This window comes from Gracilinanus agilis, chromosome 2, assembly GCF_016433145.1.
Source record: "Gracilinanus agilis isolate LMUSP501 chromosome 2, AgileGrace, whole genome shotgun sequence".
Taxonomy (NCBI): domain Eukaryota; kingdom Metazoa; phylum Chordata; class Mammalia; order Didelphimorphia; family Didelphidae; genus Gracilinanus; species Gracilinanus agilis.
The window spans coordinates 24105900-24123856 of NC_058131.1; the positions used below are offsets into that span (position 1 = coordinate 24105900).

The 17957-nt window shown below is 38.9% G+C and overlaps 1 protein-coding gene across 1 annotated transcript in view; it reads right to left on the reverse strand.

Moving 5' to 3' along the window:
- The window catches only part of CTNNA2 (catenin alpha 2), a 1353633-nt gene that overhangs the window by 122151 nt on the left and 1213525 nt on the right, over positions 1-17957 (reverse strand). Inside the window, exon 12 of the mRNA XM_044659266.1 lies at positions 2325-2476. Within this exon, the coding sequence (XP_044515201.1) occupies positions 2325-2476 (152 nt within the window). The remainder of the gene's footprint in view (positions 1-2324; positions 2477-17957) is intronic.

The following is a 17957-nucleotide window of genomic DNA, read 5'->3' on the forward strand; positions in this document are numbered from 1 at the left end:
TACTACCACTACCACTACTAATACTAATACTACCACTACCACTACTAATACTACTACTATTAGTACCATCACTACTGCTACTATTCCTTCTACTACTACTACTACTGCTGCTGCTGCTGTTGCTTCTACTACTATTACTACTACTACTTCTGCTGTTGCTACTACTATTCTAACTTCCACATTTGAGAGAAGAACTGAGTGCCTGAGCTAAGTGACTTCCAAGGTCATAAGCAGTATTTTAACGTAGGACTTGCTGACTTCAAGTCTGCCATTATCTTTGGACAAACTATTTTCTGTGAAGCCATTAAGTATCTGGAATGGGGTGGGTAGGGGTGGTGATCATAGGGTAGGGCTGGCTTGGGTCAAAAGAGAGGAAGGACAAAAAATATGGGAGCTAAGAACCAGACTTTCCTGCCATTTTCATGCAGGGTTGACCCTGGTTCTGCTATGAGTGTTCTGAATTAACCCTGAATGGCTTTCCAGACAAGTGGCGCCAATTAAAATGTCAAGCCAAATTGCACAAGTGCCTCCAAATTCCAGATCTCCCTGTTTCTCTTTCACGTTCCCAGTTCTGTGTGGCTCCCTTGTCCCGGTGGTGAATGATGCTCATTGATGATAATCATGCACTCGCTTGACCTCCTTCCACTTTCTCCCCCTCTAAAAAGATAAAGTCAAAGTCCCAGTCTAAGAAGGGAGTCAGGAGGTCCTTAAGGCAGAATGTGAGATGTCATTGACTTAAAGTGTGGGTCCTGTTCCACAGAGAATCTCACCATGAGCAGTATAGTACAGTCAAAAGGAGAACGTGGCTAGAAGTCACAAGGCCAAAGTTCTAGGTTTGATTCTGTAGTTAAATACCAGCATGCCTGCCCCTAGACCACTAGCAAAGTCTCTGACACTTCATTGCCTCAGTTTTCTCATCTATCAAATTGGGTTAATAATACCTGCTGGAACTATCTGTGAATGAATAGATGAGTGAATGAATGAATAATAATGAGTTTATTAAGAGCTTCCTATGATCTATGTGCTGGGATGTATATTGAAAAGTGATAATATTAGTAGGCATTTCTTTAGTATTTTAAATTTGGTAAGGCACTTGGTCCATGTTGTCTCATTTGAGTCTTGCATCACCCTTGTGAGGTAAGTGTTGGTAGTTTATTTTTTTTAACATATGAGGAAATTGAAGTTCTTGGAAGTTATTTGCCATGGCCATATGATTAGTATGTCAGAAATGGTATTTAGACCTAGTTCTCCCCTGGCTGCAAAGATCATTAATCTTCTTGCATAAAGGCCCTTAAAGGTTATCTAATTCAAGCTCCTTATTTACATATTAGGAAACTGAGTCACAGGGCAGCTAAGCGACTGGCTGCAGGACACACAGATATAAGTATCAGAGGCATGATTTGAATCCAGATTCCCTAACTCCCAGCTAGTCTTTTTTCTACTACACCACAACCAAAGACATCTCTACTATGGCTTGCTATCTCTCCCTAGATAAGGACCAGGGGATGTCTGGTAAGAAAGATAGAGATTTGGACATAGAGTCAATTAGACTCAGATTTAACTCCTACCTCAGATACTGACAATCTGTGAGACCTTGAGCAAACCACTTAATCTCTTTGTCCTAGTTCTCCATATTTCAATGGAAGAGGCTGGACTCAGTGACCTCTAAGGTCCCTTCAGCTCTAAATCTATGTTCCTAAGACATCTAGGTGCTGTGAAATAGTCCAGATGTCTTTGGGGAGTTAACATGCTGGCCGGGCATAAAGAATGAGGATGCTTGGGGAAAGCAGTGATTTCCTAACACTTTATAAAGGCTCTTTCTTGAAAAAAAAAAAATATATATATATATATTTGGTGGGAGAGGAGAGAGGTAGGAGGCTCCATTCAAAAAACCATCACCATGCTCACAAAAGAATCCTCATTTTATGGGCTCTCTTGGAAAAGTAGTGACATAGGTGAAGGCAATAAAGGATCCCCCAGTCCTGATGGACAGCCAGTGTATACAGGAGTAGCTGAGGAAGGGAATAACAGGTGAGTCCCGGGCAGAGATCACCACTCTGAGCAGGGCCTGAATTAAAAACACAGGGATACCTTTTCCTACTATTCACTGGGGTAACCTGTAGCACCTCCGCTTTCCCGCTCATTGGCAAGCAGCTAATGACCATCGTTGGCCTCAGTTCTGGGAAACTGTCCAACTGGCATTCATTTACAAACACACACATTCAAAAGGGTTATGAAGTTTAACTGAAAAGTGGGTTAACTCTTGTCCTAAACAGGGCTAATCTCTCTGTTTACATCTAGTTCTTTTGTCCCATCTGACTTACCCGAATCATGAGCACTGCTTTTCTGATGTCCCGGACTCCGTCGTACACCAGACGGGAGGCATCTATGAACTCATTCTCTTCAAAAGGCTGAGGCACGTTGCCACTCAAAGCTTCAATGGCCACCTCCACTTGCTCCGCGAAACGTGGCATAACTAGATGAGAAAACCAACAAAACACATAACAAAAAGTAATGAGATTCTGTATGACCCTGGGCAAGTCACTTTACCCCCATTGCCTAGCTCTTACCACTCTTCTGCATTGGAATTAATATGCAGTATTGATTCTAAGACAGAAGGTGAGCATTTTAAATTTTTTTAAATGGAGTGAGATTATAGATTTCCCTTCTGGTATGTGTGCCATTATCCTTCAAGGAAAGAACAATCTTGGAGCATCTTGACCACACAATCAAAAAGAGAGGCAAAGGTCTAAAGCTGTATGATTTTGATTTTAGCCAACCTAATTTACTCCCTCAGAATTAGCATATATATATATATATGTACATATATATATATATATATTAGCAACAACTGGAAATAAACACAGTCTTACGTGTTTAATGACATCAACAGGGATCTTAAGAACAACTGTGGCAAAACCAAACAAAAAGTCTTCCTTCCATTCAATCTTATATTCATTTATCAGTGATTCATTCCTTGATTGTCAACTCTGTAGGAATGATTGCATGCTATTGGATGAATCATATAAATCATCAACAATAATCATTTACACTCTAGTATGAATATATTTATAGCCTCTTTGGCTAAGAAGCAGGATTTGAAGGAGTCAGTTTTTGGGATCTGTGGCTAGAGGAAATGATCATGGGAAGAAGGTAAAGAAAAGGGAATTAGAACACACAGTTAAGATTCTACATCCTTTACTTTTGCTGAGGGAACAGTCCTGTCTTAAATTAAGGCAAGTTTATACAAGATAATATTTATTTTGTTGGAAATCGAAAACCACTTTATGCAGGATGCCTTCCTTGCCTCTCTTCCCACTCCAGTCCTACCCATAACCACTAGTTTTTTATTCTCTAAACTAAGGTAACTTAATCTCTAATTTGTATTCATTTTGTATATATCTATTTAGGTATATATCATCTGCTTCATTAAATGAAATCCTTGAAATTGGGAACTGCTTCCTTTTTTTCTTTGTGTCCTCAAAACTTAGCACAATTTCTGACACATAGTTGCTGTTGTTTAGTCATATCTGGCTCTCCTTGACTTTATTTGAGGTCTTCTTGGCAAAGAAACTGGAGTGGTTTGCCATTTCTTTCTGAAGTTCATTTTACAGATGACAAAACTGAGGCAAACAGGGTTAAGTGACTTGCTTAGGGCCACATAGCTAGTATATGTCTGAGGCTATATTTGAAATCAGGAAAATGTGCCTCCCAGATTCCAGATCTGGCATTCTATCTGCTGCTCCATCTACCTGCTCCTGATGCACGGTAAGCATCTGAAAATTCTTGTTGACTGATTTATTTGTATGTTTCCCCCAGAGGATACCTCTTTATGAAATCTGAGACTTAAGTCCAAAGAAGGATCTGGAATACTTCACTGTCAAATCTACCCATTTCTTAAATAAAATATTTCCAAGTCACAGACACCTAAACATTTCTGTCTCTTAGGTTGTACTTTAGAACAATCAATTCCCAACACAAATGCAACCCTGGAGCCATCCATTTATTTACAAGGACAATCAAATGGAAACATCACTCATCTATTTCCATTTCAGAGCTTTGGGGATGATTCATCTTTATCCCCTTACCTATTCCTACCTTGGACACTTTAACATTCATTTTCTGTTTTGAGGAGAGAACTACCATGGGTTTACTTCATTCACTAGAGCAGAGCTTTATAGAGAAATGAGTCATTTTTGAATCCATTTTCTCCCAGAAAAATGCACAAATGGAGGCAGAGTAGGAAAATGGCACGCAGAATGGGCAAAAAGGACAATGTTTCTCAATTCTGACCGACAGAGTCCATACAACCATTACCTTTCCTTTGAGTGGAATGAGGATGATGAAAACAATGGTCTACACACTATGTGCTCTCTTACTTCATATCTCTGGGAAGGGGATAATAACATTTTCCCTATCTACCTCACATAGTTAACATGTAGATAAAAGGTTAGTGTTTACAAGGACTATCCAGAAAGGGCTAATTATTGTTGTGATGACACATTTTCTCAATAACTCAGGAGACTCATGATGTTTGGCCTGGATTGTAATGTCCTTAGGGGCTATTCTCCAAATCCTGAATGGCCCTAACCTGGTGGGTGCATCCAGAGTTGCCCTTTCTCTCTTTTTTTCTGCTGTTTCCTTCCCCATCAGGCTAGTATGTATGCTTTAGGCAGCATCGACCACTTGGTTTTTTCAAGTTTGATAGATATGAGTCTCCAGACAGAGCCTCTGAAGAGAGGACAAAAAAGCTTCACACAAGTCATCAGTCATGCAACCATGCTGGCCATCAGAGACCATGTGGGGCTCAGCCCTAGTTCTCAGCTTTGTTCCAAGTAGCTGATCTTGTAAGCTAAGGATCACAGACATACCTGAGGAATTTTTGGTTAGGAAGCTCTATTGTATGTTGGAGAGAAAGTGGATGATAGCTGATGTCTTGAAAGTCCTAGGTTCAAATCTTGTAATTGACACTCACTACCTGTAGGACACTGAGAAAATCCCTTCAATTCTCTAATCATGATTTCTTCAGGTTCAAGCTGATAATATTACTCATAGCACTTACTCAGAGGTTTAGAGCTAGAAGGGATCTTAGGGGACCAAAGCCTTTATTTTACAAATGAAACTGAGAATCAGAGAGGTTAAGTTCTTTGCCCAAGATGACATTATGCTAATAATAGAAAATAAAAATAACAATAATAAGAATAACAACTAACTCTAATATGGTTTCTATTATCACCAAGCTCTGTGTCAAGTACTTAACATATTCTATTTTATTTGATCTTCACAACAACCTTAGGAGTTGAGTGGCAATTATTAGTAATAATTAATTATACCTACAAAAACAGATTCCAAGTCTAGTACACTATTCACTGTTCCACACTGCTCCCTCTGTGTTGTTGGGAGCCTCAAGTGGGATAAGGTACATAAAGCATATTGTATTCTTTCAAGCACTAAGATTAATATATGCAGCCCTTTTGGTTACATCAAAGCTCTTCCATGTTTGCTGACTGTCTTTTCATTATTGATAAACTTATTTCAGAAACATGATGGCATACTATTGAGGTAGCTCAGCAAGCTGAGCAGATTCTGGATTCAGAGAGAACTGAGTTCAAATCTAGACACAGCAACTCACTAGCTATATGAGTCTGGATAAGTCACTTCCCTTTTTTATAGTCACACTTCCTTTATTTCTTTAGTGAGGATCACAATAACACCCACCTTACAAGGTTGTAGATAAATTATATATGTTAAGGGCTTTGTTAAGCTCACCATTGTTATTTGATTTCTACAGTCATGTCCAATTCTTTGTAACCCCATTTAGAGTTTTCCTAGCAAAGTGACTGGAGTGGTTTGCCATTTTTACCAATGAGGAAAATGAGGCAAACAGGGTTAAATGGCTTCCTCAGGGTCACAGAGCTACTAAGTGTCTAAAGCCATTTTTGAACTCCAGTCTTCCTGACTTCAGACCTAATGCTCAATACCCTGTGTTACCTCACTGCTCTCTTGTGAACTTTAAAGCACCAAATAAATGCTAGTGGTTATTACAGTATGTCTCAAGATAATAGAGGAGATTTCAGAAGGATATGGGTCCAAATCCTGCCTCTTTTGTTGGCTACATTATGTATCAGATTAGAGAGTTAGACTAGATCTGGGGTCAGCAACCTTTTTGGCCATGAGAGCCATAAACGCCACATTTTTTAAAATGTAATTTCATGAGAGCCATCCAGTGCTTACAGTGCCGCTCCTGTAACAGCACCTGAAAAAAAATGACTTTATGGCTCCTGCAGAAAGAGCCATATCTGGCCCTCAAAAGAGCCAGATATGGCTCGAGAGCCATACGTTGCTAACCCCTGGACTAGATGGTCTCAGGTCCCCTTTAGATCTAGGCTACTCTGTATATTATCCTTTACCCTTCTAATATGTTCAGCCTCTGCTTTCTCTTTAATTTTACTGTCTCCCCTCCCCAGGTCTGGACAAAGGAGATCGATGGCTGTCTTCTGCAATGACTGTGGCTCCCTGCTTCTCTATTGTCCTAGTTCTGTCCACATTCTGAATCAAACCTGGAAAACATCATGTTTCACTTGGCAAACTGTCTTACTCTCACTGCTTGAGAAGACTCAGAGAGATGCTGGCAAATCAGATGATCAGTGGAAACAGCTGAGTTTCTTAGATGAGCACATACTGCTTTATAAGAGATTTATCACAAAGAGGATCTTGGGTTTTCAGCCATGTGGGGAATTCCTATACTGATATTTATTGTCAATTCATGTTCCAACTTAATAGAGAGCCTTTTCTGATCCCCTTAGCTGGTGAGTTCTCTCTTCCCTTCATATTCCCTCATGATTATATTGTATTAAACTCTGTATATATCATCAGGCTGTCTCTCCCAACTGAATCAAAGCTCCCTGAAAGTTGTTGTTCATCCTTCTTTTTGTCATTGTTTTAGGCCTTCCATCCTAGAATAAATGCTAAGTGTTGCTTCCAAGACAGAAGAGTTAAATGACTTGTCCAGGTTCACACAAACAGGAAATTTCTGAGGCCAGATTTGAACCCAGGATCTCCCATCACTAGGCTTGGCTCCACCTAGCTTCCTTCTTTTTTGAATACAAACAATGGCATCACAGAGTGATGTCTTGACTTGTGTATGAATTGGATTTAATTAAGATAGAGTTACATGAAGTCATGAGCCTTACACTCTCTTCTAGAGTCATTGAAGTAGAGTAGCAAGACAAAATTCAAAACCACTGGTGATGACCCAGAAGGTAGTGCATGAGCTTAGGGTCTTTCAGGTCTGACCAAGCTCCAAGTGCTCCACAGTGGTTGCTTCAGCTGCCTTCACTGCTCTTTTGGTTCTGATGGTCCTAATTTTCCTATTCTGCTAGGAGGATTCTTCATACACTTGGGGCAGACGTCCTCCTGGCTCATGGATGGCTTTAAAGCCTCTATGTTGCCCTCAAAATGGTTTAGCCAGACTGTTTCACTGGACTGTTGCTGCTGTATATGTTCCAGCTTCTTGGAGTGACTGTTGAGAGCTGAGTGACAAGTAGATGAGCAATCCTAAAAAATTCTTGGCAAGCCCTCACCTAAGAGATGCTTGTCCTCCCTGCATCCCTCATATGGCCCTTCTCAAGGGCATGGGCTATTTATTTCTTCTCCAGCTGATAAGAGAAAGCGATTATTGTTAAAGGCATGCTGATTGACTGATAATTAATGGGAGTGGGTTAAGACACATGAAGATTAAATAAATGACTTAACCAAGATCATACAGCATGTGAGTAAATGATCTGAGATTTGAACCCAGGTCTTCATTTTGAATCCAAAAGGCATTTAGTCAGTACCTACTCTTTGTCAGATATTGTGATAGGTATTGAGAACAAATTCTCAAAAATCAAGTTGAAATAAATCCTGCCCTTAAGAAGCTTACATTTTAATGGAAGAAATAGGATCTTCTGGGATAAGCACATCTAAAATTCAGAGAGAATAAATACAACAGATTTTTTTTTGGCCAGGCTTCTAAAGTAGTTTGATCTGAGAAGACCAGTGACTTTAGGTGATAAGGAAAGGCCTCCAAGAAGAGGGAACCAAGTTCAGCCTGGAATGGAGATGGGGAATTTAAGAGGCTGACTTAAGGAGAGAGAAAATGTCAGATTTCCAGGAACTCTTGTACAAAGGCCACATGGCAAAAGCTGGGTGGTTGTGGTTGTTGTTAAGAACCACCAGAAGGACAATCTGGCTAGAATATCAACTGCATGTTAAGGAAAACATGTGGAATCAGTCATGAAAGTCGTCAGAGCCAAAATGTGACAGGTTTTAGTTACCAAACAGAAGTATTTTAATTTATATTAGGGGCCACAGGGAGCTCCTGAAATTCTTTTTGAATAAGGGAGTGACATGGTCAGGCCTGTCCTCAAGGATTGTCAATGTGTCATTGGCTTGAAGGTTGGTTGGAGAGATCCTAGAAACTAAGAAATTAATAAGGGTGAATAGAAATAGAAGAAAGAAGAGGTTGAGAACTTAGGATCCTATTACCTTATGGCTACCATCCCCATTAACTGATTAGCTGGATTTGTTCATTCAATCCACATATATTTGGAGAGTGCTTTAATGTCCCATTTAATTGCTCCAGGAGACAGAAAGAAAAAATACAACCTAGTACTTACAACTTAAGAGACTTTTAGTATAACAGTGAAAAAAATGTGTTGTTATTTTTGAGAGGCAGCTAGGCAGTGCAGTGGGTAGTGTTTAGTTTTTCCCTTTACTAATGCAAAGTGTGAGACATCTATGCCTTCCTTGGTAGTCTTCACAGGGTCATGGTGTTCATGTGATCTTTGTACACCCACCATTCCATCACTAGGATCCTTATTCAAAGATTCTCCAATTTGTTGGGACCAGCTATACCTTGTATTTTTCTGTTATCTTTTGTAAGAACCCATGCCTTGGGGCAGCTAGATGGCTCAGTGGATAATGATCCCTGTCTAGAAGTAGAAGATCTTGGGTTCAAATCTGGCCTCAGCACTGTCTAGCTGTGTGACCCTGGGCAAATCACTTAACTGCCTAGACCCTACACACTTCTGCCTTGGGACCAATATATAGTATTGATTCTGTTTTTTTTAAACCCTTACCTTCCATCTTGGAGTCAATACTAGTTATTGGATCCATGGCAGAAGAGTGGTAAAGGCTAGACAATGGGGGTTAAGTGACTTGCCCAGGGTCACACAGCTAGGAAGTGTCTGAGGCCAGATTTGAACGTAGGGCTCCCATCTCTAGGCCTGGTTCTCAATCCACTGAGCCATCCAGTTGCCCCCTTTGTTTTATTTTTAAAAGAAAAACCACATCACAATGAGAAACTGGAGAATATTTCAGTTGGGTATTCATAGGATGCATAAAGCCTTACATGTTAATATAAAAAGATGTGAACCTTGATACTTTAAGGAAATGTGTTCCTTTTTTTTTAATCCAAGGTAACATTCCATCCCCCTAAAATTGAATACACAAAAAGTAAGATGGCATTGTTATATTCTTAAAGCTTCCCATAGACAACTGTTCTAGCCCTGCTAATTAGGACAAAGCTCATCCCTGCATTCACGATTCACACATTATATATTAACACTGTCTCTGATATGAAATTATAAAAATAACAACTTCTGTCTGTATTTCTGAACTGCATCCAGAAAAGCAAGTACCATTTTTTCTATCTGTTCATTGGCTGAGCTGGATCTAGCTTGTGTATTTTTAGGTAGATATAATTAATAATAACAATAATAATAGTAACAATGATCTGCGAAATTAAAATCATGATGATTTAGTGGTTTGGCCGCTATCCTTAAAGGCCAGAGATCAAGTTTTGCCTCAAAGACATACTGTGTGACCTTTTTAGTTACTTTATCCCTCAGTGCCATGGTCAACTCAGTAAAACTCTCTCTTATAGAGAAAGAGCTCGCCTGAAAGGGCAGAGAGATTTCACTCTTCTAGGAATCTCCTCTACAAACAAAATCCTGAGTCTAATCCCTCCAAGAAGAGACAAAGAAGCAAAGAGAAGATGATGCTCACACTAGTTATTAATATTTTATCATAATCTATTATATTTATATGATCTTTAAATGAATACAAAATGATTTCTTCTTTGAAAACATAATACCAAAAAGCCTTATTAGACTGATTGTGTATTTCTAATGATCCTCATATTACAAAGGAAGACACTAGCAAGTCAAATAACTTGGCCATAGTCCCTAGCTATCCATCAATCTCTCTCTCTCTCTCTCTCTCTCTATCTATCTATCTATCTATCTATCTATCTATCTATCCATCCATCCATCCATCTATCTATCATCTATCTATCTATCTATCTATCTATCTATCTATCTATCTATCTATCTATCTATCTATCTATCTATCTATCTATTTATCTATCTATCTATCAATACACACACATGTTTAAGCAGTTAAACTATGGTTTGGACACAAGTCTTCTGGGACCAAGGCCAATACTCTTTTTTTTTTAGGACCCAAGAGTCCTTAATCATATACGTTAAGGAGAGATGAATAACAGAAACAAAGAAATTTAAGAGCTATAGCCAATATCAATGTAGGCAAACTCAGTATTTTATGGAGCCCTAACAGATGCTGAGTGTTGATCCATTGCTAGATTCATAAAACTTTTTGCTAGGAAGTGAACAAAGTTTCTATTAGATGAAAGTTTCCTACTTCCTACTTCAAAGTTGAAACCTGATTTTCTAGTAAAGATCTTTCAGGGTACCCAAGCTTTACAAGGGTGCCCTGGAGGGTTGTTGTACTTATGGTCCAAGGAATAAGGAACTGGAGTTATACACTCAATAAGGACAACAAATTTACATTAAGTACTTCCTCTGTGCTGGCATCTACATAAAAATCCTATCACAGTCCTTTGTTGTGGATTATAAGTGACCCTGGATTCTTGAAGGCCAAACAATTGGGCATAAATATTGGAAAGTCTCACCAGGGTATTACAGGATTATAGATTTTTAAAGGTGTAAAAGAACACAGAAGCCATGGAATCCTAATCCTCTCTCCCTTTGTTGTAGGTGAGAAAATGAGAAACAGAAGTTAAAAGACTTGTCCAGAATCACACAACTAGCCAGTATCTGAAACAGGATTTGAGCCCAGATTCTGCTGACTCAATGTCCAGTGGATCCACCATAGGGGTTTTCAGTGGGGCTCTGGTGTTATAAAAATTGCCATTCCTTGCCCCCCACCCCCACCCCAGGACTAGTCTTCCCTAATTGAAAAATGCTTATTACAAGATTAGGCCAAGAATCATAATGTTTTTGGCTACAGGCTGTTAAGAAGGTCAATTCCCAAAGACAAAAAGGGGTTGTTATCTCTGTTCATGGAAGGCATTGTTGTTTGTCCTTCTCTTTCAAAGAGGATCTGAGTGAGGCATAGTTACACAAAACCTTCAGCCTCACTATCTCTTTTAGAGAGATAAATCTGAATGACTTATGATGTCCTAGGATGGAGTGGAGGACCTTGGCATCTTCAATGTCTGACCAACTTCTACATGCTCCATAATATCTGCCTTGTCTACCTTTATGGCTATTGCAACAAATTGTTCTCATCTGTCCATTCCACTGGGGAAAGTCTTCATGTGCTGAGGGCAGACAAATCCTTAACTCACCAATGTGTCTGAGGCTTATCAGTTACCCTCATCTTCATTTAACCCATCTGCTAAGATCACTTACTGGGGTGTAGATGCTGCATATGCTACAACTTCTTGGAGTGACAGAAAGTTGATTTCCAGATGGACACCACAGGTAGATGAGCAGCCCTGAAAAGGGCTCATTGAGTCCCTCACACCAAAGGTGCTAGTCCCCTCTTAACACCTGGTGCAAGGCAAACCCACTCTAGGAAAGTCAAAGAGCCTTAGGGTTTCAGGATCATTGTTTAGCCTTTTGCAACCAAGTACTTTATGACAATGAGTAAAGCTCTGTTTTTTTTTTTTAATTTTCACCTTGTCTCTACCACTAATTCTTTCAACTCCTCTTAATAGTAGCTTTCCTAGTGATAATAGACTTAAAGGTGTTGTCAGGATGAAAAACATAGAAGGAAAACCAAAAAAAGAACTGAATACAGTCGTGCCTTGATACATGAGTTTAATTTGTTCCATGGCCAAGCTCTTAACTCCATTTGCTTGAGTGTCAAATCAAATTTCCCAATTTAAATGGATAGATGTATAATTAATCCATTCTAGCCCCACCCAAAAACACACAATTTATGTCAGGCTCCTCCCACAGGCAGAAGCTCTTGATTCAAATATTCCCTTGTGACTTAAAGCAAAAAATCCTAATCTTGACTGTTTGTATTTCAAATTGCTCATAACTTAAGGTGTTCGTGTATCAAGGTACCGCTGTATTTGAAGCAAAAGAAAGATAGTGTGGTTGAAAAGAGTTGGATTTGGAGCCAGAAGAACTGAGTTTGAGTACCAGGTTTACAGTAGATTATTTACTTATATTCAAAGACTACACTTACTTATCTGATGAGTGGAGTGATTGGAGAAGATGATCATTCAGGTTCCTTCTGGCTCTAAATTATAAATTGTTTGGATAACAAGTTGGATAACAAGGTGGGACCAGATGGCTTTTGAAGTCTCTTGATCTTTAAGGGCAGGTATTGTCTCATTTATGTCTTCATATCTCCATTCAAGGGGTAGACAACAAGATGTATGAATAAATAAAATAATTTCCCACCAGTGGGTTGGGATTGAACTCAAATGCTTTCTGATTTATCAATTCATTCATTCTTGGTTTATATGTATGAAAATAGAGCAGAAAAATAGAGAGGAAAATTAAAAAAAAAATTGGACCAGATGGTCTCTGTTTCTAAATTAATTCCTTAAAAATAGGAGAGTTCTTTGTGCCCCTACATTATGCTGTGCCCTAATCCTGGCACATAGTAGGTACTTAGTAACTTGATTAATTACTCATTGATTAATTACCACTCTAAATCTATTAAGTGAGCAGAATTAGAGTTGGAAGGAACCTCACAGATCATCTCAGGAAACCCCAGAATCCCATATCATAATACCCCTGACTCATCTGCCCTGTAACAAAATGCTTCCCATTAAGCAAGGCAAACTGAAGTTTCTAAAGAAAGCAGATGTCAATATAAGAAGTCTGACAGAAGGAAAAGTTCCATGACTTCCATTGAAGGAAGTTCCTTGATTAAAGCTTCATTGGAGGCAACTCATTCCTTCATATGTTGAGATGCCAATCTTGAATGTGAGGTGAAACCATGACCAGGAAAACTTCAAAATGATGTTAGAAACCAAGGAAGAGCTGAAGAAAAAGGACTTCTAATTGGAGTTCTGTTGGACTACCACATCAGCCACGAAGCCTGCCATAATCTCTCAAGTGGGATGATTTCTCCTTCTCAAGGAATAATCTCACTTGCATTTCTCCCATTGTAATTTTCCTCTCCTTTAGAGTGTGGATGGAACAGAGGTCATCCTCAGAAAATGACACATGAATTGACCCCTTTCTGTGACTCTTATGCTCTGGCAAATTCCCAGGATCTCTTCTGTTACTATTTAAGTTTCCTGAGAGAGTTTTCTGTCCGTGAAGATACCCTAGATACTGGCATGAGTTCACTTCACACAGTAGGTGCTTAATAAATGGCTTTTTTGAGGTACCTTGAAAAAATTCCCAAGCTTGTGGGCACAATTGTCATTTAAAAAATCTGTGGGGTCAACAGACTGCTCTCACAAAAGATTTCCCCTTCATTATTTACATGGAATAAGGAGTTAATGCAAACCGAAGCTATTCTAAAATTCAAAAACCTTGAACCACAGACAACTGAATTGACCTGAACCAGAAAGGGCAGAGGAAGAATCATGTAAGCTGTGATGGGGATTTAATAGTGTTTGCTATGGTAACTACAGAAGCAAAGAATCAAAGTGATGCATGAAATTGCTTCAAGAACTGTGTTCAAGAAATACTTCTAAGCTTATTTGAGTCCGAGCTCCACCCTGGAGATTTCTGAGGAACAAACAATAGGTCCAGATGAAAAGGAAAAGGAAGAGCAAGACAGTAGGAGGAAGGAAGGAAAAGGAAAGAGGCAGAAGTGCAGGGAGAGAGAAAGGAGGAGAAAGATCAGAGAAGAAAGAAAGAGGGAGGGAAGAGAAAAGAAGGGATTGAGGATGACAGAGTTAGAAAGCATAAAGGCATAGAAGGGAGAATGAAAAAAAAAAGAGGGCTAGAAGGAGCAAGGTTGAAGGAGGGGAAAGAAGGCAGAAAAGAGAGAGAATAGGAAAGAAGGGAACAGGGAGAAAGAGGGAAACCAGGGTAATAAAGAAAAGGAACCAAGGGAGGAAGAAGGGAGAGGGGCAGTGATGGTGTATTGGCTATATTGCATAACTCCATACCAGCAATCAATGTCAGATAATAAGTGAGTAAGTTCTCTCAGATGAATTGGGATCTAGGTTTCAGATGTTGATATTTTTATTGATTTGTCCTAAGGCAGTGATGGGCAAACTTTTTAAAGAGGGGTCCAAAGCAAAGGAAATGCTCATCTTTCAGTCTGTTTCTAAGGCAACTCTTTTGAAGTTTCATTGTTTTGTATCCTACTCATTGTATTCATCAGATTAGGAATAATGTCACTCACTGGATAGAACATTTCAGGGAGCCTCAGTTTGCCCATCACAGTCCTAAGGGAATAGGGTCATCTTTATCCAGAAATGAATCACTAGGTTCAGTTTTTAAATGGAAAAAGTCTATTTTTCTCACAGAGAATCACAGAATTAGAATTCACCTCAAAGATCATCTAGTCCAAACTCTATCTGAACAGGAATACCATCTAAGACATCCCTAAGAGGTAGTTGTTCAGCGTATAGTTGGAAACCTGTAGTGATGAGGCATTTTCTCCAGAGCCAGGATATTTTAATTTATTATATTATATAGTTCTAATTGTTGGGAAGTTTTTCCTTATATTAAGCTGGGATCTGCCCATCCTTTGGCTGTCACTTTTGGTTCCTAGGTTTGCTCTCTGGAGTCAAACAGAATAATTCTATTCCCTCTTTTACACAATAACCTTCAAATCTTTGAAGACAGATGTCATATGTGCCTAAGTCGTTTTTCCTCTCGGCCATATATCCCCAGTTCCTTGAACTTATCCTTATATGGCATGACTTCTAGTTCTCTCATCTTATATGGTTGTCTTCCTTCTTGTGAATTAAGTGGAGATGTTCTCACCTTTGGTGATTAGATTAAGGATAGGTAGCACAGATTTAATTTCATTATCACATTTTACAGGTGTGGAAAGTGAGGCAAATAGGGTTAAATAGCTTTCCCAGGGTTTTACAACTAGTAGATGTCTGAAGCAAGATTGGAACTCAAGTCTTCCTGACTCTATGTCTCATATTCTATCCATTCTGCCTTTCTGCAACTTTATCTCACTTGAGTACAATTTACAAACAAGTCGAGATATCACCTCTTGAAGTCATTGGTTGTCTTCAAAATGAAGGCTGGATAACACTAGCAAAGGGATTCCCACATAGACTAGAACATAATAGATGCATATGATAGGATTACTTCCTTCCCCTCCCTTAACCCCTTCTCTATAATCATGTTTTCTTATCAATGACAATATTCCTTCCACCATGTAGAGCACTGCTTATTGAGCCCTGCCTGTCCTATATAACTCATTCAGATTCTTCCATAATAGGATCTATCACATATTCCATGGAAACTTGTCATGTTCTTTACATTTCATCATTGCCAATGTAGTTTATAGGCCTTCTATCAGTTTTTCTTGCATTCGATACATAACACCCATTTTCCCTAGTTATCCATTTATGAGATGACACCCTTTACACCTCTTCTCTCTCCTAATTTCCACTTTCCTTATATGCTATAGCCTTCCTTCCCCTTCAGCTCTTCAACATTGCTATTTGGGTAACCTTCTATCTTAAATGTCTCTTCAGAGATAGTAGTATCCTACTCTCTGACCCATGCTAGAGTTCTAAATTTTATGACATGTTATTATGGATCTTAATGACCTCATTATAATGTATAAATGCACAAAACAACTGCAATTTGGATAGCTTGGAGACCACAAAGTAGGGAGGTCTCTCTATGACTCACAATCATAATCCACAAGGTACATGATGTGTCCAAGTTTACTCAGATAGGAAGAATGTGAGGTAGATTTGAAGGCAGATCACCCTGATGCCAAGCGAAACCCTTTTATTAATCGACAAATTATGCTAAATTGACACAAAGATCTTTATTTGAATTGAAAGAAAAAGTTTTAAAATGTTTTCTTTGTATATATATATATATGTATGTATACATATATATAAACATAAATATGTATAGATAGATAGAAAGATTAACAAAGTTGTAATAGGATATTTCTCAGTGTAAACCAATTCATGTTTTTCCTTCTCTCAAAGACATGCCACATCAGTCATATTATAGAAGTATATCATCATGTATTCAGGAGCATATTATTTCAAATCAATATAAAAATGGCAGGACAACAGAATTCAGAAATTTGAGATCTTGAATTGGGTAAGGTTACACTTGAGAGAATTAAAGAACCACAGAATCTTGAATTCCTTCTGGGTCTTGAAGTTTAACATCTTCACTGCAATGGATCTGGGCAGCACTGCACAATCTCAGATCCCTCCTGCTCCCATAGAGAGCACACTGTTACTTGGGAGCTTCATTATCCCATGAATATAAAGAAGGAGATATCTCTCTTCACTACCAGAGCTTGGTTTGCTGGCCTGGAAATAACTACCCACCCATAATACCAACCAGGCCAGTAGACTGCACATAGGAGTTCCTTAACAATGAAATTTAACATGAGCTCATTTACACTAACTTACATTGAATTCTTTGCTCTGCTGGAATCTTCCCAGGGGATAATGGGAAGCACAAGTTTAAGAGCCAATGCAAAGGATCACTCCATATTGGCATTTATACACCCAGTTGCACAAATGCTTTTCAGATAGGAAGGGTGATGCTTCTATGATCATGGCTATAGCTTCGTGTATGGGTGGCCACTTAGAAGGTTCAGGAACACGTGAGTTTTCTTTCTGCTATTCAATAGCATAGCAGACACTGTGACAGCTCTATGATATTGTTATCTGGTCCAAGCATAAATAAGAGTCAGTATCTGGACCACATTCATGCCCAAAGCTGCCCTTGGGAAAGCCTCAGGCACATATAATGGAGAAAAAAGACAAGAGGAAGAAAACAAGGCAGTGTCAGAATAGGAGTCAGCAGATCACAGCATCTCAGATTCTGAAGGCACTTCAGAGCCCATACAGTACAGGCTCAAGCAGAAATCCCTTCTACAACATTCAATTCAACAAATAATTGAGCAGTTGGATTTTGTGTAAGGCATTATCCAAGGTGTTGAATTAGGAATTTCACATCCCTGTTATCTCTGGCTCTGCTATCAACAAGATTTCAGCCAGTTGGCTAGAGTTTTCAGGTGTTAACCAAGAGTTTTCTGTGAAGAGTCATAAGGAAGAATATATAAGGGGGGAAAGAAAAAAAAAACTCTCCAAAGTACTGTTTATAAGAGAAATACAAATTTTAAGAACTCTGAGCTGCCACTTCACACCTATCAGAATGACTAATATGACAAAAAGAGAAAATGATAAATATTGGAGGGGATTGGTGGAGCTGTGAACCGATACAACCTTTCTGCACAGCAATTTGGAACCAGGCCCAAAAGACCATCAAACTGTGCAGATCTCTTGACCCAACTTTTGCACTACTAGGTTTGTATACCAAAGAGACCAGAGGTAGAAGAAAGGACCTATTTGTACAATATATATATATATTTAGAGTATCTCCTTTCAAGGTGGCAAAGAACCAGCAACTGAAGAAACGTCCCTTAGTTGGGGAACGGCTAAATCAGTTGTGGTGTATGGTCTTAATAGAATATTATTATGTCATAAGAAATCACACACA